This window comes from Elephantulus edwardii, unplaced genomic scaffold, assembly GCF_000299155.1.
Source record: "Elephantulus edwardii isolate Elephantulus edwardi_28Jun2011 unplaced genomic scaffold, EleEdw1.0 scaffold00184, whole genome shotgun sequence".
In the NCBI taxonomy this organism is placed as follows: domain Eukaryota; kingdom Metazoa; phylum Chordata; class Mammalia; order Macroscelidea; family Macroscelididae; genus Elephantulus; species Elephantulus edwardii.
Window position 1 is genome coordinate 1,666,938 of NW_006399934.1, and position 24,601 is coordinate 1,691,538.

The 24,601-nt window shown below is 49.1% G+C and overlaps 4 protein-coding genes across 5 annotated transcripts in view; 2 read left to right on the plus strand and 2 right to left on the minus strand.

Annotated features, from left to right (window-relative positions):
* STK19 (serine/threonine kinase 19) overlaps positions 1–3,503 on the minus strand; it is a 14,636-nt gene extending 11,133 nt beyond the window's left edge. Inside the window, 3 exon segments of the mRNA XM_006903661.1 lie at positions 3,041–3,177; positions 3,316–3,415; positions 3,417–3,503. Of these exon segments, the coding sequence (XP_006903723.1) occupies positions 3,041–3,177; positions 3,316–3,415; positions 3,417–3,470 (291 nt within the window). The 5' untranslated portion in view covers positions 3,471–3,503.
* A 523-nt stretch (positions 3,504–4,026) lies between these two features.
* DXO (decapping exoribonuclease) lies at positions 4,027–6,089 on the plus strand. Its single transcript, XM_006896162.1, has 6 exons — positions 4,027–4,382; positions 4,762–4,997; positions 5,082–5,301; positions 5,435–5,570; positions 5,701–5,795; positions 5,879–6,089. The coding sequence occupies exons 1-6, from the start codon at positions 4,027–4,029 to the stop codon at positions 6,027–6,029; spliced, it is 1,194 nt and encodes a 397-aa protein (XP_006896224.1). The 3' UTR covers positions 6,030–6,089.
* Positions 6,090–6,202: 113 nt separating this feature from the next.
* Positions 6,203–18,491, minus strand: SKIV2L (superkiller viralicidic activity 2-like (S. cerevisiae)). Its single transcript, XM_006896161.1, has 28 exons — positions 18,470–18,491; positions 18,283–18,386; positions 16,959–17,068; positions 16,759–16,876; positions 16,552–16,666; positions 16,364–16,438; positions 16,011–16,064; positions 15,721–15,917; positions 15,451–15,579; positions 15,133–15,278; positions 14,601–14,747; positions 14,387–14,471; positions 14,106–14,212; positions 13,628–13,774; positions 13,454–13,550; positions 13,086–13,298; positions 12,892–13,002; positions 11,351–11,581; positions 8,914–9,051; positions 8,616–8,753; positions 8,393–8,497; positions 8,007–8,151; positions 7,791–7,917; positions 7,376–7,586; positions 7,118–7,228; positions 6,821–7,039; positions 6,496–6,636; positions 6,203–6,403 (listed from the first exon to the last, which is right to left on the minus strand). The coding sequence occupies exons 1-28, from the start codon at positions 18,489–18,491 to the stop codon at positions 6,203–6,205; spliced, it is 3,744 nt and encodes a 1,247-aa protein (XP_006896223.1).
* A 144-nt stretch (positions 18,492–18,635) lies between these two features.
* NELFE (negative elongation factor complex member E) lies at positions 18,636–24,579 on the plus strand. 2 transcript variants are annotated; one of them, XM_006896163.1, is made up of 11 exons: positions 18,636–18,785; positions 19,221–19,303; positions 20,793–20,862; positions 20,962–21,107; positions 21,570–21,644; positions 21,752–21,789; positions 21,966–22,309; positions 22,421–22,565; positions 22,715–22,769; positions 23,014–23,116; positions 24,411–24,579. In XM_006896163.1, the coding sequence occupies exons 2-11, from the start codon at positions 19,229–19,231 to the stop codon at positions 24,506–24,508; spliced, it is 1,149 nt and encodes a 382-aa protein (XP_006896225.1). In that variant the 5' UTR covers positions 18,636–18,785; positions 19,221–19,228; the 3' UTR covers positions 24,509–24,579. The 2 variants fall into 2 exon arrangements, with proteins under 2 accessions (XP_006896225.1, XP_006896226.1); XM_006896164.1 differs by having other exon boundaries at positions 18,710–18,785; positions 22,056–22,309.
* The last annotated feature ends 22 nt before the right edge of the window (positions 24,580–24,601 follow it).

A 24,601-nucleotide genomic window follows, 5' to 3' on the forward strand; every position in this document is an offset into this window, starting at 1 on the left:
CCCTAGTCATTGTCCAGCTCTCTGATGCATAGCAAGTGATTGCAAAGACCATGGCATGTATCAGGTGCACCTTAGTTTCCAGACTGACATCCTTGCACTTCAGCACTTTAGAGAGGTCTCTAACCACAGACTTTCCCATCGCAGTATGTCTTTTAATTTCCTGGCTGCTGGTGCTAAGAGTGTTCACTGTGGATCCAAGCAAACCAAAACTGTGAACAATCTCAATCTCTTCACCATCCATTATGATGCTGCCAATTGGCCCAGTGGTGAGAATCTTTGTATTTTGATACTGAGTCTCAATCCATACTGAAGACTGCTGTCCCTGACCTTCCACAGCAAGTGCTTTAGGTCCTCCTCAGTTTCAGCAAGCAGGGTTGTGTCATCTGCATAACGCAGATTGTTGATGATTCTTCCTCCAATCCTGATGGCACACTTCTCCTCATAGAGCCCAGCCTCCCAGATAACCTATTCTGCATAAAGACTGAAAAGGTATGGAGACAGGATACATCCCTGGCATGCACCCTTCCCAATTTTGAACCATGCAGTATCTCCTTGCTCTGTTCTGATGACTGCCTCTTGGTCCAAGTATAGGTTTCTCATCAGCATGATCAAATGTTTTGGGATTTCCATTCTTCTCAGAGTCAGCCACAGTTTGTTATGATCCACAAAGAGACCCCTCCAAGTCAGTTTAAAGACTTAAGGTGCACTTGATTATGGCATAGTTTTTCCAATCACCTGCTATGCATCTGAGAGCTGGACCATGAATAAGGATGATAGAAGAATCAGTGCCTTTATGTTGTGTTGTTGGCTAAGAGTACTGAAAATCTCATGGACTACCAAAATGAAAATGTCTTGGAGAAGGTGCAAGCAGAGTGCTCCTTGAAGGCAAGAATGGCAAAGCTTCATCTCATATACTTGAGGCATGTTGTTAGGAAAGGCTATTCTTTGAAAAGGGACATCATGCTTGGAAAGGTGGAAGATCAGTGAAGGAGAGACCTTCAGCAAGACAGACGGACCCAAGGACTGTAGCAATGGGCTCAAGTATGTCAGGGATGGTGCAGGGTTCAAATCTGTTGTTCATAGGATCATTATGTATATACAATGGCACCAACAAAAACCCTAGGAGTGGAGTGGTGTGGTGTGGTGAGTCAACTGTTCAAAATGGCTTTCCTAGGCTATTCCCCTTGACTTTCACCACCTAGCTGAGTGGGTGCATGCAAATAGAGTGTGTTAGTCTAGATCCATAAGGGGAATGGCTAATTTGGCCATTCCATCAGATTTAAACTGAGCAGGTTCAGTAGAAGAAATGGGGAATCTCACTATCAGCACAGAAAAAATAAAGAATGCAGTATACATACTTCAGGGCCAGAGATTCATTCCTACATTAGTCACACCTACATGAAAGCAGCAGTAGCTGCAGTAGAGAACCCGTGCCCTTTCACAAGCTTGCCACAAGATAGAGCAGGGGTGGGGTGAGGAAAGGTCACTATAATTGCCAAGAAAGCTTTGTAATGCTGGCCTAGTATCACAGGGCTGAAAGTCCTGTAAGCACACTTAAGAAGGTGTCCTGATTAATAAACTGTATACTGTTGCCAACCTGAGTCATAACCTGTTAACATTCCAAATAAACCATAAACATGAGTATGATTAGAACAAGCAATAGGTATGATTAGTGCTGGAATTTGTCAAAGTAGGCGTGGGAGTATGGGACTGTGTCTTAACTCATGAGAACTGGGTTGCTGTTACAGATATTCTTGATAGAGACTGTTCCCCCTTGTGGAGTTAGTGGAGCTCTGACACAGCTACCTCGGGTGTGTCTGTCTGTCTGTCTCTCTCTCTCCACCAGATTTTAATTCATTAAGTCTTGGGTGAGCCCCAAGAACAACTATTTTCTTAATAAGCAGCCCAGACAATTCTGATACAAGCAGAACTCACACTAACCTGAGAAATACTCCCAGCATCCTGAACTTGGCTGTATTATCTTTCACTCTGGTGGTCTGGTGGTAAGAAGCTGAGCTGCAATCCCAAATGTACATGGTTTAAATCCACCAGCTGCTTGGCAGAAATTAGGCAGTATCTTCTCGTGGCATTTACTTCTGATAAAAGTGTTGGCAGACCAGCTATGAGTCAGTTTCAACTTGATGGCACATAAAAACCACAATTGTTCACTTTGAATCTAGGGTCCTTAACAATCGGCTTTGTATATATGTAACACGTGTACATTTTTCTGGTAATGGTCATAGCTTGTACCTTCCACAGTTTGTAAAATGGCTAGAAATCACTCCTCCAGTTCTCAGCCACATCCCAATGACTTCCTGTACCACTGGTCCAGATTTCTTACCAAACCTGTATAACCATCATTTGCCTTTAGATACTCGACAAGTACCTCCATCTCAGTCTGTACAAAACTGAGCATATCATCTGTTTCCAACAACTCAGTCTGTTTCTACTCTACTTCTCCACCTAGCTGGCTCCTATCTATAACAACCATAGGTACAAATAAATTAAATACTCCCTGATCCTGTGCCACGTTCACAATCATTACTATGTTCCTGACTACAGGGTCCTAATTTAGACCTTTTGCACCTCTCAGATGCAACATCTTCCTAACCAATTTCTTTGCCTCATCTCAATCCACCCAACTTTCCCTCCTATCTAACACTCAGGAGCTTGGTGGCACAGTGGTAAAGACTTAGATTGCTACAAAAGGTTGGCAGTACAACCTCTCTGTCAAAGAGGTGACAGATCACCTTCAATGTAATATAGAAACAGCACTGAAGTGCAAAGTCCTTCAGAATTTGACACTGTTCACCATGACCAATGACTCCATTTCTCCCAAAGTCTCACTTTTCTACCTCCATAACTTGTCATGCTCTCTACTGACTGGAGATCTTTTAACAGAGTATGTTCCATTCTTAGTGCACAAAAGTGGCTGGCATAATGCGTGGCCCCAAAAGTCCTAAAGTTTGCTGAACGGCCAACAGTCCAGCTGGGTGAGTGCAGGGGGCATGGGAGGTCGTCGAGGGGCCTGGCTACTCACCAGCTGTCTGTCGGCCACGGTGCGGTCCGGCACGAGGCTGTACACCTGGCTTCTCAGCGCGATGGGTGGGAGAGCATCCTCGAACAGGCCTCGCGGAAACAGACTGACAAGCTCCAGCACCGCAGCGCGCGCCGACCCTACACAGAAAGATCCGCCAGAGCTCGACCCGGCTGAGACTGCGGGTCAGGTGACGCTGCTTCTGCAGTATCCATGGTTACCGGAGGCGAGGCCTCACCCGGATAGGAGCTTAGGGGGCCCAAGGTTGCCATAATTACCTGACTCGCCCCTCAAAGGATCCACTTTTCCATCTCGTCGCCGCCTTTTCAGCCCAAAGGTGTCTGACACTAGGCGATGTCTCTTCCGGCTCATTTCCTGAAACTTCTGCCTTGTTGGCGCTGGGAAGGGGGCAGGAACCGAGGGAAGAGAGCATTCAAATAGGATCTTCCGGCGCCGAGAAGTGACATAGGGTTCCCTGGGCGTCTCTCCTGGGACACCGTGCTGCGGGCGTGAAGAAAGACTACGTGATGACGAAAGACGTCCCTCGTCATCGCTGGGGGCCGCTGATTGGCTCCCGCTGAGAGCAATCTCGTCCAGTGACAGACACACAGGTGGAGCAGAGGGGCTGCCGCTCGGTGTAACGCCCTTGTGGGCTTTTGCTTCCCATTGTCGCTGAATGATTGCATCATTAAAAGCAGGAAAACCATAATTGCAACCCACTTCGGTTTCTTACGTGCCTGCCATGACGTCATCATAGCCCTGTGGAGCTGGAAGTCGAGGTAGGGGCACATTGAGATAACTGTAGAGCCTGGATCTGAACCCAAACTTCCCCACATCACGTTTGGAAGTGAATGTCCGGGGAATGGGAGTATAAACTACCTGGATGTTTAGAGCCTGGCCATTGGGAGGATCACTTAGTTCTGACCTGAAATCACTCTTCTAGTAGCCTCCTCTGTAAAACGGAAATTGTTTTTCATGCTCAGAAATATATGGAGCGCAAAAGGACCAAGAGAGAAGCTGAGAAGCTAGAAGTAGATGAGCCTCAGAGCAAACTCCCGCATTCAACACCCTCACTGTCCACGAATCCTGCCCTCTATTCTGGGTCCTTTCCTTTCTACCGGCGCCCTTCCGAATTGGGCTGCTTCTCCCTGGATGCTCAACGCCAGTACCATGGAGATGCCCGAGCCCTGCGCTACTACAGTCCGCCCCCTACCAATGGTACAGGCCCCAACTTTGACCTCCGAGATGGGTACCCTGATCGGTACCAGCCTCGAGATGAGGAAATCCGAGAGGGCCTGGACCACCTGCTACGCTGGTTGCTGGAACATCGAGGACAGCTAGAGGGGTGAGCGAAACTTAGCATGTCAGGAAATCCAGAAAACTGCACCTTCCCTTAAAATTTTCACGTTCCTCCAGTCATTAGCACTCATAGCAAATTCCTGTGGCAAAACTATCCCATAGTGTTTTCCTGGTTACCTTTTTTCCGAAACATTGCTAAGTCTCTCTCGCAGGGAGTCACTGGGTGGGTTTACATTGTCCGTCTTTCGGTTAGCAGGTGAGTACTTAATCACTGCCAACTGGGCTCCTTCCCCTTAAAATTAGGAGAGTCACACGTGGAGCAAGTGAGAATCCTTCTTAAAGAAAATTACTGGGCTTATCTTTGGGAGAGCCACATCACACTAATACTTGTGTCAGTCTTCCAACCCTTAACGCCTCGCTCTCAGGGGCCCAGGTTGGCTGGCAGGAGCCATAGTGACATTGCGGGGACACCTGACAAAACTGCTGACCACGCCGTATGAGCAGAAGGAGGGCTGGCAGTTTGCAGCCTCCCGGTTCCAGGGAACACTGTACCTGAGTGAGGTGGAGACACCAGCTGCTCGAGCTCAGAGGCTTGCTCAGTCACCCCTCCTCCAGGAGCTTAAGTACATGGGGTATAAGTTCGAGCAGTACATGTGTGCAGGTGAGAGTTGTCCCTGCTTTGTATGGAGCTGTCTGGCTTCCCCATAGACTGTGTCTACCTTATATTTGCTTCTTTCTTGCACAGACAAGCCTGGAGCCTCCCCAGATCCTTCTGGCGAGGTCAACACCAATGTGGCCTTCTGCTCTGTGATACGAAGCCGTCTGGGGGACCACCCTCTGCTCTTCTCAGCGGAAGTAGACTGCACAGACCCCCAGGCCTCACCCAAACAGCCCCCCGCTTGCTATGTGGAACTCAAGACCTCCAAAGAGATGCACACTCCTGGCCACTGGAAGAGCTTCTACAGGTTTCAGGGTGGGGGTCGGCAAGACAAGAGGTGCTGCTGGGAAAGGGACTTAAGGTAGAAGCAGAAGCTTCAGGGTGAGGGTAGAACAGAGGGAGAAGTTCTCCAATGACCTCCTTGCCTTTTTTCCTGACAGACACAAGCTCCTGAAATGGTGGGCTCAATCTTTCCTGCCTGGAGTCCCAAAGGTAGTTGCTGGCTTCCGTAACTCAGAGGGTTTCATCTGTTCCCTCAAGACCTTTCCCACTATGAAGATGTTTGAAAATGTCAGGGTAAGGCGGTGGTGTTGCAATACCCACCTACATCCCCAACTCTGAGACCAGCATTCAGGGCTGCCGTCCTCATCCCCACACCCCACACCCCCCCTCACTGTCAATCTTTTGACTTCTCTGCCCTCTTTAGTATGACCGTGATGGCTGGAACCCCTCTGTGTGCATGAACTTCTGTGCTGCCTTCCTTAAGTTTGCCCAGAGCACAGTTGTCCAGGATGACCCCAGGTGAGTCACTCAGCACTACCCCTCCTATTTCAGTCCTAGCAGCTGGGCTTTCAGCCCACACCCCTGCCTTTGTCTGGCCCTAGGCTCATCCACCTCTTCTCCTGGGAGCCTGGTGGCCCAGTCACTGTGTCTGTACATCGAGATGCACCCTATGCCTTCCTGCCTACATGGTACGTGGAAGCCATGAGACAGGACCTCCCATCACCCCCCAGGAATCCCTCCCCCCAGGACTGATGTTTTAGAGGGGCTGGTCCCATTTTGTATATATATATAAAATAAAGGCATATTTCTAAGTGGTTCTTCCTTCTATGTCTTCTGAGCGGCACCATGCATGCCTGGAACGTCAAGCATATATGAAGGTTTGCTATTTTATTACATTTTTACGCAGGGGTCATTCCCTAGGTGGCTCACTGGGTGTAGAGGCTGGCTGCAAAGACGATGTCCCGCCTTAGCAGTGTAGCGGCTGTCTCCATCTTGGCACCTAGCACAGGCTCTCCTACCAGGCGGGCTGCCCCACGCAGCGAGCGACACATCTCAGCCAGGCGCTGGATGCAACGGACCACCAGGCCTTCAGGGGTCCCTGAGAGCCCTGCCAACTCAGAAAACGGCTGTGGGGAGAGCAGAATGAGGGCAAATTTGGGAGACCTGGGCAGTGCTTCCCAAAAAGCCATCCACAAAATCCCAAGGGCTAGCCACTTACCATACCCCGGGCCCACTCGTACACAACCTCAACCAGCCCAAAGTTCAGCTCTCCAACAAACTCCTCCACTGTCTGGTTCAGGCCACAGGCTACCTGGACTTCACCAATCCGTTTGGCCACAGCACGAACCCGCTCCACTCCCTGCAGATGGGGAAGGAGAGGTTAAGCCCTACTTCCTGTCCCAGAATAGAGAGGCCCAAAGCAAGAAAAAGCCTTTGCAGCACTTATAACCTAATGAGTTAGGTAGCAAGGCTGAAGAGGACTGTTGGGGTACTTAGGGTACAGGGTGGGAATGCCGCAGCCTAGGGAACAGGGTCCCCCCTACCTGTTTGAGGGTACTCGGGAGCTGGTCCCCAGGGTCTCCAGCACTTTGGCAGACCAGGCCAGAGAGTAGGGCTGCAATCTCCTCAGGCCGCAGGGCGCTTAGTGCATTGTCAAACATGAGCTCAGTGAGGAGCAGCTCATGGCTGCTCATAGCACAAGCCACCCGCCCCGCCAGCTTCACAGTGCTTGCTTCATCCACATAGCCCAGGGTTCGGAGCACCTGGAAGGAAGTGGGTAAGTGTTGGGGAGCCTGTGTTCTCTCTCACAGTTCCCCAGCCCCTTCCTTTGCCCCTCCCACCTCTACTCGCTGGTGGTACTCGGGAAGCAGCAGCAGTGACTGGTCTGACAGCAGGAAACGCAGCCGTTCCATCTCCTTCTGTATCTGCACTCGCTCATGTAGCTTCAGGTACTGCAGGAAACCCCGGGAGGAACCCCTGAGTCAGCCCTTCACCCCTCAGCAAGGCTCCACTGAGGGCAAGGGCAGAGATGAGCATGGCCAGAGTACAAGTTAAAGTCTCCTGCTTCACGGGCTGGGAGCTGGCATCTGGGGCCCTACCTGGGCAGGGAACCGGGGGCTGTGCACACACTGAGCCCCCTGGATCAGCTCTTCGAGCTTGCGGGCCCGGAGACCACCCTCCACCACTGATACATCCTTGAGCTGCAGGTCATTGACAGGGTCAAGGGTAGCAGGTCCTGCTGGGTGGGCCTGAGCCAGGCGTAACAGTTCCTGGACAGCAGTGGTTACAGCTGCAAAAGGAGGGTCCTTCCTGAGAAAGGAACAGGTCTTGAGACAAGGACAGGAGGATTCTCACCCATATACGATCCCTCAGACTGTGGAAGTGCCCTTACCACCCACACTCTCCACCCGACCTCATGGAGACACTCCCGCGGGGAAGCACCCCACCACACCCACACCCACCTCATGCCACCTGAGCCCTCCCCAGTCAAAGGGTCTCCCCAGTATATCTGACTTGAATTTCGGTTGCTGCCTCTTGTTGAAATCCTCCAAGATCTTCTCCCCGTGCACTCGGAGCACCTTAGTGGTGATGGCAGCCACATCTCCTGGCTGGAGCTTGGCCACAACATGATCACAGGGCCCTGTGGAGGAGGAAGCAGGCTTAGGCCACACACAGACCACACATCCCACCTGCGCTGCCTTCAGAACCTGGCACCTGCCTCACTATCACCTTCAGGCAGGAACAGCTTAAATCCCACGAGGTCATCTGGAAAGGGTACATGTGGGGTGGTTGGCCCACGGTCTTTCAGGTCCTCACTGGGCTTATCACACAAGACAAGAGTTGTGAATACTCTGCTGGTGGAGTTTGAGGAGACCTGGCGGGCAGAAAGGCCAAGAGGGGGTGTGAGAAGTGGACATCAAAGCTGAAGACCAAATGCCTATTCTCAGGCAGGGACCCTGCAAGCAGCCATGCAGAGTCACATAAAGGGGCATCGAGTCAAAACACTCAGAGCAGATTTTAGGGTGAAGAGAGGAGAGGGGGAAATGGACACTGCAGTGACCACCACCTTCTGCAACCCAGTGGGGTAAATGGAGACAAGGCCTCATCCCCCTCACCTGCAGAATCACCCCCAAGGCATTATGATGCTCCTGATTCTTCACGACCACCACCCTTCCCACTGAGAGAGATTTCAGCCCGTTTACGGACTCCATGATGCGCCGCTGGAGAACAGAGACGAGCACCGAGGATAAAAGAGGAAATGCTTGGACCCAGGTTCGAGGCACCCAGGGTGAAGAGTTCTCTTCCTCCCTGCCTTCATTATTGCTCCAACATACATACCTGGATCAGGCTCCGAATCTCTGTCAATTCCTCCCCCCAGCTGTAATACTCAGGCAAGTCAACCAACTGGCCACTCACATCAGGCTCTTCTAGAGCCCCTAATTTCTTGGTCAGCTCAGCCAGAGACTGTTCATGTGCCTGAGGGTTGGGGGGGGGGGCATGGGTGGGTTATCAAATGAGTCTCAAGCCCAGTCTGCCACCCACCGCTCACTTCCACCTCTCCTAGATGGCCACTTATGTACAGCAGTTTCCCTTCTCTGACCTTCTGCCCAGCACACTCGTCACTCAACCTCCTTACCTTGCTGTCCTTTCGAGACGGAAACTCAGAGAAGCTCCTCTTCATCATGTCCTCCACCCTGAGTGCGTCCACACGCAGCAGGTTGAGAATCATGGTGTACGTGAGGCGGAACTGGGACTGCAGCTGGGACGGCTTCCCCTGGGGCCAAGTCAGGCAGCTCAGGTTGGGATTTTATCTAGTAGACCAAGACCCAACTCTGCAACTAGAGGGTCCTATAAAAACTGTTTGCCCATGCACACCCATGTTTATTGCAGCTTTGTTCACAATAGCAAGGAGTTGGAAACAACCTAAGTGCCCATCAACAAACGAATGGCTAGAGAAGCTGTGGTATATTCGCACAATGGAATACTATGCTGCATTAAAAAACAAGGAACTCATGCAATATTATTCAAAATGGTTGACTCTGGAGAACATTATGCTGAGTGAAATATCCCAGTGATGCCACTGCTGTAGAATGGGACTGTCCTTGAGGTTGGGGAGAGACTGAGTAAGATGGGCTCAATAATGTATACTGCACTGAAACAGAGGAGGGAGAAAACTGTTTAAAAGAGATATATGACTAGGTACTTCTGTCATCACAGGAGTCTAGAGCGAGGGCTACATGGTGGAGGGGACCTGGGGGAGGGTTTGTAAAACAATGAAAGAATCCTTTCTTTTACTTTTCCATAATTTTTGACTCATGTACTTATAACTTGTTAGTCAAATTTGTGTCTTCTAGGTTGCAACACCCCCATGATACATCTTCAAGGATATGAACATGTACAGCCAAGCACAATCAATAAGAGTGCATCTAAATTCCAAAATCAATCTCCATAATAGTCTATGTGTTTCCTACTGCCAAAGGGGCCCTTTAGAGTAGTGAGAGAATATCTTCACCCTGAAACCCACAGCGTCCCTTTTCAGCAGGAAGTAGCTAAGAGAATACGCCATCCCCTTTTCCTTATGAATCAGGGTGAAGTCTCTCTCAGGGAGGAGTGATAGGGAATGGCAAAGGACACACCGACAAAGGAGATTAATCAGAACTGACTTTGACAAGCACTGTGGCAATTGGACAATTAAAACAGACATTCAGATGGCGGAGAAGAACAACAAACTGGGGAGGAGGGTAGAGAGAATGGTGCAGCAATGAAGGAATGGAAACCCAAAATCCCTGTAAATGTTCATTAAAACTAATAAAATTTAATAATAATAAAAAAAAACCAAACTGTTTGCCCTCCTCTGCAAGATAAAGTTGCTAAACTACATCATAAATAGGCTTCTAAAGGCCCTGTCATGCTCCATATTCACAATGAGAAAAACTACAGAAGACGTGATCTCTTAGTTTCAGTATCATTCATGGATTTTCTCACTCCTACCCCAAATATCTCATGGTCTGCAAAAAGAATGAACAGATGTGTTGGACAAAGTGCAGCTAGAGTGCTCCTTGGAAGCAAGGATGGCAAAACTTTATCTCACATACTTTGGGCATATTGTTAGGACAGGCTATTTTTTGGGAAGGAGACATCATGCTTGGAAAAGCAGAGACAGTCAATGAAAGAAAAGAAGACCCTCAATGAGACAGACTAACACAAAGACTGTAACAATTGGCTCGAGTGTGTCAGAGATGATGAGGATGGCACAATAGGACAGGGTTCAGATCTATTGTTTATAGAGGTACTCCAAGTCATACTTGGCTCCATGGCACCTAACAACAACAAAAGCGTAACTTCAGCAACTCCAATGGTGCTGTGGTTCAGGCATTTGGCTTCACCAAATGGCTGGTAGTTTGAACCCACCAACTGCTCTGCAAGAAAAAGACAGAGCAGTCTGCTTCTGTACATTTACAGCCTTGGAAACCCGATGGGGCAGTTGTACTCTGTCCTGCATGGCTACTGTGGGAGGGAGTCAGCTTAATGTCAGTAGTGGGAACTCTGGCCTCAAGAAGCCCTGGCAGTGTAACAGGTAAAGAGAAAGACCTAGTAATCTGCTCCCATGTAAAGACTACAGCTTAGGAAATCCTATGAGGCAGTTCTGTTCTACTCTGTCACGTGAGGATGCTATGAGTCAAAATCCACTTGATGATACCTCATGATGGTAACAAGGAGTCTTGGTGGCCTAGTACCTAAAAGAGAACTGTGGTGGAGTAGTTTGTAGGGAATTGTATGCTAACCCAGAAGGCAAACGTTTCTGGTGATTCTTAAGTGGCTCTTTAGGAAAAAGAAGGGCAATCTCTTCCCGCGCAACTTAGAGCTTCGAAAATCCAGAGGAGGATCAGCTTTGAGTCAGTTCTGACTCAAAAAGAGTGAGTTTGAGTTTTTTCATAACAACAACAGCTTTGCAAACTCAGGCAAAAGAAAAAGTAGGAAAAGGGGAGAAATGAAAGAAGGTTGGAAAAACGAGAATCCAGTAGGTTCCCCAGAGCTGGAGCGTGTTTGGTAGTCTCGTGTGGCCCACTCACCATCATCATACGGTGCAGATCTGCCATCTCAGGCACACGGCCCTTGCAAAGCAGGATGACAGTGCCAGTGGGATCCAGGCCCCGCCGGCCAGCCCGGCCTGCCATCTGCACGTACTCCCCAGGGAGCAGGTCCCGGAAGGTGGAGCCATCATGCTTACGCATAGAGTCGAACACCACTGTTCGGGCGGGCATGTTTACACCCATGGCAAAGGTCTCTGTGGCAAACAAGACCTGGGGCAAAGGGCAATAAAGAGGATCAGCAAAGGGGCTGCACGCACACCCTTGCTCCGGCTAAGCCACCTTACTTTGTAGCCAGGCATAGTACCAGCTTGTAAACTCAGAAGATTTCATTTCATTCTCCAGGCAACTCTATGGGTAAATGCCATCATTATTCTCTATTTATACAGCTACTTATTTCCTCTTTTTCACTCTCATATCCCACTCCTCACTCTCACTGGCAACCATGTTAATGTGTTTACCAGTATCTGTTGCCACTTGTCATCCAACTTAAGTGCCTCTGAGTGGGTTTGAACCTCCAACCTTTCAGTCAACAGCTGAGTACCTTATCTGTATGCACACACACAACTCCACCAAGGGACGCCTTCAACATGTTTAACATGTTGCCGCAAATAACAGCGAAATGTATTTCTAAGCACAGCCGTCAATTTAAAAGTGTGTGGCAACGTGTAGTTATCTTTTTAAGTAACTGTATTTTTGCCAATCATGTCTTATTTTCTTAGCATGTCACTCACAACTTACATAAAAGATACTGTTCAATATTTTACCTGGCTTTACTGCTTTTTCACCACAAAGTGTTTTCAATATCCACCTATGTTCCTGTGGTTCCATCTAATGTATGGTTTCGAGCTGCTGGAGCACTTTGTATACCGTGTACAGTCCCCATATTTCACCTACCTTTTTCCCAGTGAAGGGTCCCCGGTCCCATCAATGCCCCACTACCACAAAACAGATTATACATCAAACAAGCTAAGAAGCTGAGTGTTTTCTCATGGACCAGGGTGACAGTTCTTTGCAGAATATCCCCAGGAGTCGAATCACAGGATCAAAGACTATGCTATGTTATGCTTACTTTGCTTAAATAGAGCCAGAGCACACTCAATACTGGTTGCACTTACGCACAGTGGAAGAGTGGTCCCATAATCCCATGTCTCTTTCAACCCTTAACATTAGCCAGCTTCCTAACATCTGTCAGTGTCATAGCAGTATAGTTACAATTTATGAGTATTTCAATTTTCATTTCTCTGGTTACTAATGATTTTTCACATGCTTATCAACTTTTTGGCTTTCTCTCCTGAAAATTGCCTGTTCCTATCTTTTAAGTATCCACTTTGAGATGGGAAACCTAAAGCTCAGAGAGGTTAAATCATTTTCCCATGGGTTCAAATCCAGGCAGATAGTATGGATCCAGAGCTCAAGCTCCTAGCCACTACACTGTCCTGCTTCAACATCTACCTCTCTGCCCTCTGAGCAGGCCCTACGGGGATGTGTCCTGAGCATCCTCCTCCCACCACCCTGTGTACCTTGACCAGGCCTCGACTGAAAAGCATCTCCACAATTTCCTTAAGGATGGGCAGGATACCACTGTGGTGCACACCCAGGCCACGGTGCAGGAGCTCTGACATGTGCAGGACCTGCAAAAGGCCAAACCCATGGTCAGTGATGAGGTCGCGGGGCACCCAGCCCCCTTCAGTCTCGCAGGCCCACCTCTCCACACCTGGGGCAGCTGGCGATCAGAGCCACGGAGGCGGGCGAGACAGCGCTGCAGGAAAAGGTGAATCTCACTCTTCTCTGAACTTGTAGTGAGGTCAAGGGAGGTGAGGCTGGAGGCCTGTTCATCACAGCGGCCCCGAGAGAAGGTGAACACCACCACAGGCAGTTGAGCACGAGTTCGGAGAGAAGCCAGCAGGGACAGGTACACACCTCGGTCCTGGTGAAGAAGGAAAAAGGAACAGATGTTGAGGGCCTAAGCTAGTGGAGCTGAAGAACGGGAGATGCAAAGCTGTGTCAAAGGGTGCAAAGCTCAACACCAGACCTTGAAGGGAAGAATAGCCAGGGAAACAGGTATTACCCTTCCAGTCTCACCTGAGCAGGCCCCCCCTGGTGGGTGGGTTGTTTGGCCCCAAAGGTTTGGGCATGCTTGCTCATTCTCTCCTTCTTGGCCTCCACTGCTGCATAGTATCTGGGGTGCAAAGGAGGATGGCGGTGACACTCAGCCAGAGCCCAGCCTTCCCCTTCCCCCACAATCTCTAGGCTTACCCCTTCGTATGGAAGGCTCCTCGGGAGTCTAGCAGGAGGAAGAGCTCCCCCTGGGTCTTGGGGCTGTTCCCTGTGAAGAGGTAATGCTCCAGAGGGACAGGGCGGGCGACCGTGCTGATCACATAGATTTGACGACGCTTCAGTCGCCTGGAGTGAAGCGGGGAAATGACCGTTAAGTCAGGGGTATGAGTAGAAAGGAAACTACATCCCTCATCTTTCCCTATGCCCTCAGACGTCACTTCTTGAGAGCCAGAACTGGGGCTGCCTCCTACCATCCATCTCTCAAGATGGAAAGTGATCTTAATCTGGGCCCAAATGCATGATAAGAATGATAAAAATCAGCCAATTCAGACAGGTTTCCCTGCCACACTGTCCTTCCCACTCTGAGGCCTCCCCACTCTACTTGCTGTTGTCATCTTAATGCCCTTGGATCAAGGAATACTGTATCCCTCCAAGAACTCCAGGACACACAGCTTACCCAATCCAGTCAGCAAATTCCAGGGCATTGGGGACGGTGGCACTCAGCAGGATGATGGAGACATGGTCAGGGAGCATGATAAGCACTTCCTCCCACACGACCCCACGCTGGGCACAGAGAGGGAAGATGGATCACAGAGGACCAAGCAGGATTAAGGACGACTTCCCTTTTGCCCCCCAGAGAAGTGGCATAAGGTTCCATTTGCCAGAAAGGCAGGGGGGACTGCTGAACTGCTCCCAAAGGAGAAAGCTGCCAGTGTCTGGGAATCCCATGCCTCTTACCTCAGCGTCATTGATATAGTGAACTTCATCAAAGATGACCCACTCTAGGTCCCGAATGACATCTGAACCACTGTACAGCATGGAGCTGGAGAGAAGAGCCAAAGCTGACATCCCAGGGGCTCCTCTCCTCAGCCAACACGATCTCTGGAGCAACAGCATCTTCCCAGAACCACACCGCATCCCAACTCCACCTCTGCAGAGCACCATCTCTCACCGGAGGATCTCTGTCGTCATGATAAGGCAGGAAGCTTCTGGGTGCAATTGCACGTCCCCAGTGAGCAGCCCCACATCCCCAAATGTGTTCCGGAAGTCTCGGAACTTCTGGTTGCTCAAGGCTTTGATGGGTGATGTGTAGATAGTACTAGGGAGAGGCAAAGATTTAGCCAGTCCCATCACAGAGACCAATGATCAAGACTCCTGCCCCTCTGAGCCCACCCAGAAATATGAGGTCCAGTATTTCAGAGGTCAAGTGACCCCTTCTTCACCCCAAATGCCCTCATATTTTCCTTTACAGTGTAACTCCAAAGTCGTTCAGTTCCCCAACCTCTTGCTAAATGAACACAAGTCATTCTTCTACCTTCTCTCTCCACTTGTGCATTTTTGTCTCTCTCTCTGAGCCTCTGTCTTAATTCCCCCACTTCATCTAAAGAAGCAGGTGAAGGGCAGGGAGGATATGTGAAAGGGATACAGGGGGAAAACAGTGCTGACAGGTGAAGAGAGAGTTGGGGAGCAGGGGAGACATATACCGAGTCATGTGTTTCTGGGCCAAGGCAATGGCATATTCAGCCACAACCGTCTTCCCTGCAGATGTATGAGCTGCGACGAAGACAGAGTTGTGCCGTTCTAAATGCAGGATGGCTTGTTTCTGAAACACATCAGGCTCAAATGCCCACTGAGGGAGAAACAGAGAGAGACGGCGCTGAAGAAGAAAGAAAGGACTTCCAGGCTCCCACTCAGAGAATGGCAAGAGGAAGTCGTAGCAAGCAAAGGTTCTGCCTGAGGCCCAAGTCGGGCTTGGAAAGTAGAGAGAGGAGACAAGGAGAGAAGAACTGGGACCATTCTACCTGGAAAGCTGGCTGGGGAATGAGGCGGTAGAAATCCCCAACAGGGGAGGTGACATCCACAGGAATGGCCCACTGTTCCTGAGGTGGGGGCTTGGGAGCCTCTGGGGAGGATACCACTGTAGATGCTTCCTGGAAAATACGGAGTAGGGATGATAAAGATCCAGTCAGAGTGCTCTTCCTTCCCTCTCCTTCCCAAAGAAGTTCTGTCCCGAGACCTTCCCAGACCAGCACTCCCTCCCTTTCCCACCTCCACTGCCTAGAACCACCAACCTTTAACACTAAGTCCTCTAAGCTGCTTGCTCGAACTAGGGGAGCACTGCAAGAAGCTGGAGAAGCTGAAACGGTGTCTTCTCTTGTACTTCCTGGTTTTCCCACTGTCTCGCTCTCATCCTCATCGCCCCCACCCAAATAAAGGGGTTCCAGGAGACGACTGAGGCTGAGTAACCCAGGAGCTGAAGCTGGGTGATCTGAAGACCAAGAGGAAAGACTTATTTCTGACTCTATTCCATGGCAGAAGGGCACCCCTTCTCTCGTGTCTCCATCTCAAAATGGAAGCTTACTCTTTGGTGCAAAATCCACACCCTTCTTGAAGCCAGGAGGAACAGTAAGAAGATCTGAAGTACAAGGAGAGAGAGTAATCAGGGCCACCATACACTACTCTACAAGCTGTAATTTCACAAGCCTAAGGGATACCATTCACAGAATAAACATCATCAATAGGATTATTTAGGGGTATTTGACACAATAGTTTTCTAACAGACAACAGTGACAGTTGTTATAGCAAAGGTACCTTTTCCTAATTCCCTCAAAGGCATGAAAGGACTACTAGCAGTTCCATGATAAGTTTGAAGACCTTTTTTTCAGAGCCTAGACTCAGAGCCTTACCTCCTAAGAGTCAATGTGGGCACCTCACCTTTCTCAAAGTCAATTTCCTCCTCGGCCTCCTCACGAGTGTTCATATCTGTTATTGTGGGCTCATCCATTCCACCTGGGGAGAGGTGGACAGACAGGGATTCACGGAGTAGGGGTGACTAGAGATAGGTCTCTTCCCAAGAAACTAAACCCTCCCTCCTTCTACTGTCCTCTTGCTAAAAGTGTCACCTGGCCAGAAAGGGTACTGTGTTGGATTTCCCCATAAGGCCTGTGATAAGGGCCCAGGGGGCCGGCGAAGAGACAAGGAGGTTGTGGCTGAGAGGTTGGTGTTCTCCAGAAGGACCTAAAAGCAAAAGACCAGATTCCCATTGAAGCTGAGCTTGCCTCTGACCTCTTTTCTCCTGACTCTGTTTCCTATGGTCCCTAACCTATTACCTCTTTGTAGCCCAGTATCTGGCCCGTGGTTGAATGTCTTTGGGCTTGTAGGTCAGAGGGAACTGGTGACCCCGGAGCAGCCAGGAGAGACCAGGGATCAGTCTTCCTCTGCCATTTCCTAGAGAAAAGAAAAGTCATTTCCAAGTCTTATTTCCTTCAGGATCCCATGTCCCTAGTCCTGGCCCATGAAGACCCCTTACCAGGCTGAGTGCTCCACGCCATGCAGAGGCAGCCAGGCTGGGGAGGACAGAAACAACTGTTCTGCTTCTTGCTGCAGATCTGGGGCACAGGGAGGAAGTCCATGGGGAAGCTGGAACAAGGGTGAGATGAGAGAAGTTAAGAAATAAAGGGGATAACAAAATATAGAAAAAAAAAGTGACAGGATTCTTAGTTATATAAGTAATGGTAAATGTTCCAGAAAACTAGTTTTCTCAATGAGTCTGAACGGTTTTTTCTGAAGATTATAAAAAAGCGACTTGCTACTGAACTACCCTGAGTACTGGTTGATAATATAGATTTTTGTTATATTATCTATAATCTCTGGGGACAATCTGGAAATGTACATTTTTAAAAACTTATGCCCAGTAATTCTGAGGCACACTAAAATTTTACTTGGATCCACATCTAACACCCATGGTTGTGGCAACCAAGAAATCAAGACACATTGCACTGGGAAAATCTTCTGTCAAGGACTTTTTCAAAGTGCAAAAGAGAAATCATGTCAGTTTAAAGGCTAAGGTGCCCTGATCCAAGCCATGGTAGTTTCACTTGCTTCCTATGCATCTGAAAGTGGTACAGTGAATAAACATGCTAGAAGAAGTATTGATATCTTTGAATTGTGGTGTTGGCCAAGAATATCAAATACTCTAAGAACTGTCAAAAGAACATTCATTTTCTAGGAAGTGTAATCAGATTGTTCCTTATAGGCAAGAATGGTGAAACTTCATCTCATAAATCCTGGGAATGTTATCACACTCAGCCAGTCCTTGGAAAATAATATCATGCTGGGAAAGGTGGAGAGTCAGAGAAAGCCCCCTCAACAAGACAGTCTGACAGAGAGTAACAATGGGCTGCAGCATGTAGAACAGGACAGGATAGTGTAAGGTTCTGATCTGTTGTTCACAGTATCACTGAGTCGTAGTTGACTCAACAGCATTTAAGAATAGCAACAGTTTTAGACAAAGGAATCCTGAGTCTAAAGATGAAAAACCAGGGACTCAAATGCTAGCATCTCCAGCATCTAGCACACCCCTGATGCTTGGAAAGGGGGGTGGGGCGGGGCAAGGACTCCAAGGAGGATGAAAAGAAAGAGCGGCTGCCAGCACCAAGTTTCCACTAGTGCTCGCTGTTCTATCCTTATATGGGCTCTAAGCCACCATAGATCCACTGAGCTGGGATCTGTCCAGCACCACGAGGAGCCTGAGTGACAAGTGTCCAGGGACTGGAGAGTGATGTCAGGTTACTGTAAAAGGGTGGAGGTGATTTTCTCAATGCTATGTCAAAGATTAGGGTCAAGCCACTCACAGTGCTGTCTGGAGCTCCAGGTACGTTCAGCAACTCCCAGCGCCCAGTGCATCCCAACTCCACAGCCCTAAGAGGCAGATCCAGAGGACCTGGGGGAGGCAACACTACCGAGGGGGGGAAAAAAAGGAGCAAAGGTCAGAGGTCAGGGGGTCAATCCTTCTCTACTCCTGTTCTGCTCTGTCCTCACCTAATCGCTCGGTCTCCAACATCTTGGAGCCAACGCAGCATCCATGCAGCTCAAAATTTCACGAGAAGTCCCGCCCCGCTACGGGCGGAAGTGGCCACTACTTCCGGCACACCCACCGCTGGGGGCGTAGATGGTCGCGGCTTATAAGCAGGTCAGCAACAGAGGCGGCCGGGCGGAAGTGTCTGTGTTTCAGCCGCCTTGGTTACCGCGTTCTCCGCCCCGCCTCTACGTCATCGCTCTGAGACCGCTATCAGCGGCCCGCGCGGGCGCCGCGGGAGACCGTGAACCCACCCCCCCCCGGTTGCCGCCCCCTCAGGTAAGACATTCTCTTCTTCATCCTTTACCCCTTTTTCGGGGCCCCTTCTTCTTGGTTCTAATTTTGTTGCTCTGAGAGCGCTGCGCAGGTTTCACTGCCTCCTTTGCTGTTCGCTCCCTGCAGTTGCCATACTAACTCCAATGGGGGGCAGGGGGGCCGAGCGTCATAGCGACAGAGGGAGTGTTTCTCTCTCCCGGGGCCACGTGGTGCCCCCAAGACTCTGATGTCTTAGATCTTTGAAGAAAGACGGGAATGTCGATTGATCCCAACGAACAGGGGCTTGGACGGCTGCCGGGCTTAAGCAAAGAGTAGGGAGAGGCCAAAGGCAGGAATGGGCAGGTCCAGAGGGTTGTAATTGGGCACAGTATGGACGACGTGTGAACCCTGGGCTCTGACATTAGAAAAAAGATATCTTGAGCTATGCCCCTGAACCAGGAGCCACCATGTTGGTGATACCCCCCGGACTGAGCGAGGAGGAGGAGGCGCTGCAGAAGAAATTCAACAAACTCAAGAAAAAGGTGAGCGTTGAGGGGTGGGGGGGCATGGCCCTGCCTTTCACAGACTGCAGTAGAACACCTAGGGTGAGTGTTAAGAGAGTAAAGCTTCTGGCTCATGGAGACTTAACACCTTGCAGTGTATATCCAAGAGATGGTCTTTCTCCAGTGTATATTTTCTCTTCCACAGGCCTTCATGGAGTTGTCTTCTTTTACCATGCCTGTTAGCACTACTCAAGAACTAACATCCCCAAGCTTGGTTTTTCCAGTTCCGTCCAGTATTTTACTGATACTTTGCAGAAACTTCTTTTTCTTGTCTTTTCCGTCCTTGACTCAATGGCACTTAACATCATCCTAATATAGTTCTTTTTCTTGACCTTCCGTATGGAACTAAATACATGTGTTTAGATTCAAAACCTCATCCCTGATTTCTCCATTATTTGCATAGTCAGAACATTTGCCAAGCCTTCTTGATCCCCCCCCACACACACACACACACCCCCTGACATAATTTCTGGCATTTGTTCTTTCATTTCTATTCTCTAGGTTTGATCTCTGCCAACAATCACCTAAGTTGTGGTGGTGGTGTCTCAAAAAGTTTCTTAGTCTTTATATATATTTTTTTGCTTTTATCAGAATGATTCATTGGAAATACAATACTATACTGGTTTCACACCCTTTTCTTGGCAGGGGCTGGGTGTGCAATCCTGGTCTCCATTATGTATGGAGGCAAAGGAAAAGGGCTCCAGCCCCCTAGGTGTCACATTTTCGGTGCCAGTGGCTTATTGTCTACCCGTTGTATTCTCAAGTGCTGAGACAAAGGACAGGGGGCGGGGGCGGGGGGGGGGAGCACCAAACTATACTGTTTTCATGTTGTAGAACATAGCCACAAAGCCTTAGCTTCACATCCTTTTCCAGGTAAAAAGAACCTATTCACTTGTCACTAAACATCCATTCCCACAGCCCTGCTTTGCTACTCAAGTTTTCTTTATCTAAACTTTTTCTTACTCATCTATTTGGACTCTGTTTTACTAGCCGTGGGACACCAGACAACCTTCTTGTCACCTGCACATGATCTGGACTTCTTATAGGCAGTCCTGGTAGTTTGATCTAATTGGTCTGTTTCTTAGACTGAAAGCTTTCTGATTATAAGGAATAAATGGTCAAAGCATCCAAGAAGGACTTAGAGGTTTATATTTATATTTGTAGCTTATACTCTAGGGTTCTGATCAAAAATTGAACTCCTTGTCTCCGGCTTCAAAATAGTAAGAGTCTGGCATGGCTCCAGATGTCATGGTTTAAATAGGTAAGGTGTAATTAGCATTGTAGGAGATCTGGGAGACTGTGTGTGAAAGGCAGGTTGCCTCAGTGCACCACTGAGGGCTCCACTCAGCACACTGTTTGCATCATTTTCTCTGAGAGGTTGTTCGCAGGGGTAATAGCCCTGGGGCTTTCAGTGAGGACCTGGCCAGGAACTAGTCCTCACCAACTCTTCTCTTAACCTCATTCCCAGAAAAAGGCACTGCTGGCTCTGAAGAAACAAAGTAGCAGCAGCACAGCCAGCCAAGGCGGAGTCAAACGCTGTGAGTGATGAAGTGTGGGGATGGATTGGAAGTAGTCAGCATTGGGTTGACCTGTGTCACAACCTGGCCAAAGTAATGCCTTCTTCCCCAATACTCCAGCACTGTCTGAGCAACCTGTGGTGGACACAGCTACAGCAACAGAACAGGCAAAGCAGCTGGTGAAATCAGGAGCTATCAGTGCCATCAAGGCTGAGACCAAGAACTCAGGCTTCAAACGATCTCGAACCCTAGAGGGGAAATTAAAGGTGAGAAGAAACAAGTTGTCGAGAGAGAACCCTTTGCTTCAGAAGCCATCTCTCTCGGTTGTAATGGAGGTGTATTTAGGGGAAATGTAATGTCCATTCAGTCATACACTGGTTACTTTGCTGTTCTGAGCTTTGAGTTTGATAAAATGAAAGAAACTGAATGGAATCTAAAATTGCCTTCATTCTACACATAGTGGCCTCTCATGCATCATCGGTGTAGAGTAAGTCTTGGGAAATGTTACTCTAAGGGCTTGACCCAGCTGAAATGGTTTCAGGTTTAAGAAAGGTTCATTCACATGTGAAATATTTTCAAGTATATCAGGTCATTTAGGAAACTACTAATAGTCAATAAAAACCTAGCAGAATTAAAAACTGAGAGAAGCTAAGAAGAGGAACTAATTTGTCCTCTGGTAGTTGGTAGGCCCCTGTTCCCACTGAAGTAGATCTTTAACACCTCTCCAGGACCCCGAGAAGGGACCAGCTCCCACTTTCCAACCGTTCCAGAGGAGTGTCTCTGCCGACGATGATCTGCAGGAGGTAGTGGTTCCCAGTTCTTTGTCTCTCGGGGGATAGGGATCGAGGAAGATGAGAGACCCCTGCCTCCAGCCAGGAAACATCTTAACTGTTCTTGGACTCTTTTTCAGTCATCCAGACGTCCCCAGAGGAAGTCTCTGTATGAGAGGTTAGAGAGTGTAGTCCCACTTGGCACAGGGTGGTAAAGGGGGGAATTGCCTGGATCCATGGGAGGTATGGGGCTGGAATGTAAAGAACTGGGGCCACAGAGGGACTTAGAGGCTCCCGAGGGCTTAGGGGAGGAAATAAAAGTACCCTTTGATCCTCTCTTTTGCCTCTCCTCAGCTTTGTGTCTTCCAGTGACCGACTTCGGGAACTGGGGCCAGATGGGGAAGAGTCAGAAGGCCCAGGGGCTGGTGATGGCCCCCCTCGGAGCTTTGACTGGGGCTATGAAGATCGTGGTGGTGCCCGCTCCTCAGCCTCCCCTCCCCGAAGTCGCAGCCGGGACCGCAGTAGAGAGCGAAACCGGGACAGAGACAGAGAGCGGGAAAGAGACCGAGACAGAGAGCGAGATCGAGAGCGGGACCGGGATCGGGACAGGGACAGGGACAAGGATCGAGAGCGGGACCGGGAGCGAGAGCGAGACAGAGAGCGGGAGCGAGACCGAGACCGAGAGGGCCCTTTCCGCAGTAAGTGACCTGTGAGGAAGGTGGCCTTGGCTCTAATTTAGGTACAGTGTGTGAGGGGAAATAAAAGGGGAGTTGGGGTATGTCTTCTGACTGTTATTCTTGATCCCATAGGGTCAGACTCATTCCCTGAACGCCGGGCCCCTCGGAAGGGAAATACTCTCTATGTGTACGGAGAAGACATGACACCTACCCTTCTCCGTGGGGCCTTTTCTCCCTTTGGGAACATTATTGACCTCTCCATGGACCCACCCAGAAAGTAAGGATAATATCCAAGAAGGTGGTAGAAGGTGGTGAGTCCTGGGGGACAACGCCAGCCTGTCTCCAGTGGCCAGTGAGCCCTGGATCAGGTTGGGTCAGGGGAAGAGGTCATAGGCCTTTCACTGACTCTGTTCTCTCTCATCTCAGCTGTGCCTTCGTCACCTATGAAAAGATGGAGTCAGCAGATCAGGCTGTTGCTGAGGTTGGAACTTCCCAGATCTGTTCTTTTCATCCTTCCAGCCATCTTTGTGATTTCTTCTTAAGATACTGGGAGCCATGAGGAAGTTAGTTCCTCTTGACAGAGAAAGCCCCTTCCTATTCACACAAGGAGCATTATTTTTTCAGAACCCCATTTAGTCTGCCTGTATATAGGATAGTAACTTAAAGAAGTCTTCCTTTGGTTTGTCTATAATATTCCCTCTGTTTCCTTCCCTCTTCTCCCTCAGCTTAATGGGACCCAAGTGGAATCAGTACAGCTCAAAGTCAACATTGCCCGCAAACAGCCCATGCTGGACGCTGCCACTGGCAAGTCTGTCTGGGGCTCCCTCGGTAAGAGCAGCAGCAGTATTCTTCCTTGTCCTCTCCTTTGTTCACAGTTCAGCACTTCATTTTGTTTCTCTGCATATTCCGGGTTTCCCAAGAGGTAGTAGAGATGTAGATTTGTGTGGATAGAGGGAAAATTGTCAGGCCCTTTGCTGGGTAGAGGTAGGGAAAGTAGAGAAAAGGATTGCAGGTGACTTCTGAAGGGTGATTGAAATGGGAAGAAAGTGGCAACCAGAATCAGGTTGGCAAGGAAGATTGGTCTCTCCAGAGGTGCCCCTGTTAGTTTTGAGAGGGAGTACAGTGATCTTCTAAGCATTTGAAACTAAGAATAAGAAACACAGAGGACTGAAAGAATAGAGTTAACTGTATGCAGGGTAGCTGCAAAATGATCATGTTAATAGGGAAAGCAGATTTTGGTGGGGGAAAAAATAGCCCTTATCAGAGCTTGAGGGTTTGCCCTGCATGTCTCCAGCCTGCCTGGCATATCAGCCTAAAATTGAGGGTGTAACAAGGGAGGCAAAAGGAAGAGTTAGCTGGTCTGGAAGCAGCTCTAAGAAGGGTCTGGACCACTGGAGGTGAGGGGCACAACTCTGAGGAGAGGGGTCAGCAGTGACAAGAAATTAAAATCAAAGAATGGAAACTGGGCTAGGAGAGAAAAAGGGACAGTGAGTGGAATTCACTCCAATCCTGGTATGGTGGGGATAGAATCCTTGGGGATGGACTGAAGAGGAGGACATAGTGGGTTCAGGAGGAAAGAGCAAGGGTAGAAGCAGCTAGGGAGTATTCTTACAGCCAAAGTGGCACCTCAAATGATTTCCTTTGAAGGGCCTAGGAGTATTTCTCTGTGTGAAATAAGCTGACAGAGCTTTTTGCCAAAAATGTATTTCCCCTAGAAGAGTAGGCAGAAAGAGGATTCTAAACAACTTAGAATTGACCAAATATCAATACAAGGCTGCCAAAGTTTTTCTGATCTTTAATTTTTCAAATACTGACTGAAATTAGTAGGTTAACATCATTCACATTTGTCAACAGTGGCAACATTTTGAGTTTTGCAGAGAACTAGCATTCATTTCAGTGTCCACAGTACCTCAGTAACACCTAGACTCCTTTCTGTGGCTGTGAGTGGCACCCAGAGGACTCAGGGAGGGGGACAAGCAGCCCTGGACACCAGAGGGCAGCATAAAGACTGGACTTCCGAAGCTAGGAGTCAGGGTTAGTGTTAAGTGAGGTAGTCCGGTTCTGGGCCTTAGGTCTAACAGGTGCTCTTGAGATTTTAACTGTCCTTCTCCTCCCTCACTAGCTGTCCAGAACAGCCCAAAGGGTTGCCACCGGGACAAGAGGACCCAAATTGTCTACAATGATGACATCTACAAAGAGAACCTTGTGGATGACTTCTAGGAAGTGGAGCTGAATTTCTTGTGCCTCACATGCCCCCAATGCTGGTCTCAGTAAAACACTGAGGTGGAAGCGCCCTCAGCCTCTGGTTTTTCA